We start from the raw sequence: 1,840 nt of genomic DNA on the forward strand, positions 1-1,840 counted from the left end.
TATATATATATATAATTTGGCTTTGCCCTGTGTGTTGGAATCAGCCCAAAGTCCATTCAATACCCTGAAGACATAAACCTAACGAGTGAAAATTGACCATTTTCAGCAACAGATTAATAGATATTTGCTGTGCTAGTGAGTATATACAGCAGCACGATGGTGTATGTGGAACTGACTCATAATTATAGTGCCCAGCATTGTTGGTTTGTTGCACTTACTTTAAGAATAACGAAATCAAACTGTACACTGCTCTTGTTAATAGGATCACTGAATTGATCATGGCTTTAGCCTTATCATGGGATTTGTTTACACTATGAAAAAAAATACTGAATATCTTCCAACTTTTAACTGGCACAAACCTCTGTGATGCAGCTGTGTATCATAATGTCTTATACTTATCCTAAAACAGTAGTTAATCTCGCATTTCAAAATAAGTTATATTCAGCCATAAGACTTGCATATTAAGAGAAATTGTAATAAATGCAAATGTATTCATTGTATGAACACTTTCTTATCAGTCTTATTTTTTTTGCACATTGTGAACAGAGGGAGCGATCAGTTTGCTGTTTATCAAACCACAGTGATGATAGATAATTGCCTGCTGCTGTATTAGATTAGATAGTGGATGTTAATAGAGCACATGTGATATTATTTAGTGAATGTAAATCAGATTTCCAGTGCTCATGGAGTACATGAATTTAAAAGCACATGACATTTACTGAGATCTGATATGTTTCTTGCTCTGTGTTGCAGAGATGACAGACTACACAGACAAAGTGGACCGTTTGAAGTGTCTGGTGCTAAACATGCCTCCTCCCAACCACGACACACTGCAGTTCATGTGCCACCACCTCAAACGGTGAGAGGATGTGGGGAGGAAACTAGCTTCTGTCTTGATCTCTGCTTGTTTCTATTTAGTTTTGATAGTTTTAGTGCCATTTAATAAGTTTGAATGTTCTCTTTGGACATTTCAGCATGAAAGAAAGAACCATGTGGTCTTGTAGAAAATCAAATCTCTTCATAAACTATTTTAAACCTGACCACAAGGTGGGGGTGTTCCTTTGTTGAGAACTTGATAGTTTTCTGTCAGGGTTTCTTTGGCCACGGCTCTTGAAGCATGCCAGCGCTGTACCGGGATCACACTGTTAAGTTTTGGTCTCTGAGAAGATGAAAAGACCAGAGGAAAATGAATGGTGTACAGTGATGTGTGAGCCAGTTCCTTTTACAGTACAGTGCATAAAAATGTGTTTTTTACCGCCTATGGTTTCTCCTTCCACTCCAGGGGTGAGTGTTCGTGTTCTGAGGCTGATGTCTTTGCCAGGGTGTGGTGCACCCCATGAATTTGTCAACTCTCTTTCTCTCATTTTCTCTCCACTGTCATTCCTTTCCTCCCTCACTCTGTTTCTCATTTACAGTCTCCCTGCTCAGGCACCCCATCACCTCCTCTCTTGCTCACTCACTCTCATTGTTTTCTTACTTCCTCTTCACCCTCTTTCTCTTTTCACTCTCCCCTTCCTCTTCCTTCCTTTTTTCCATCCCTCTCTCATTTTTGTCCATCCTCCTCCCTCCACCTTCCCCCCCGCTCTCCTCTTTGCCTCAAAGGTCCCAGGGGAGCCTTGTGGTTCGTCTGCTGGAAGGCATACCAACACCACCGCCGCCACCACTGGAACCCCTCTTCTTTCTCTCTTTGCTTCTTTTTCCCCTTCCCTCTCCTCTTTCTCTCTTTCTTTTTCCTCCTCTCTTTTTAATGTGGAAGTTTTGAGCAATTGCTGGCTGCTTCTGTGGCTTGGTGGGAATGGTATTTTTAGAAGAATGCCTCATGCTGTGGCTTTAACCCATA

At 41.2% G+C, this 1,840-nt stretch overlaps 1 protein-coding gene across 1 annotated transcript in view; it reads left to right on the top strand.

Moving 5' to 3' along the window:
• The window catches only part of arhgap9 (Rho GTPase activating protein 9), a 40,704-nt gene that overhangs the window by 35,138 nt on the left and 3,726 nt on the right, over positions 1-1,840 (top strand). The window contains exon 21 of the mRNA XM_020610193.1: positions 754-859. Coding sequence (XP_020465849.1) covers positions 754-859 — 106 coding nt within the window. The remainder of the gene's footprint in view (positions 1-753; positions 860-1,840) is intronic.

This window comes from Monopterus albus, unplaced genomic scaffold (assembly GCF_001952655.1).
Source record: "Monopterus albus unplaced genomic scaffold, M_albus_1.0 scaffold1.1, whole genome shotgun sequence".
Taxonomy (NCBI): Eukaryota; Metazoa; Chordata; class Actinopteri; order Synbranchiformes; family Synbranchidae; genus Monopterus; species Monopterus albus.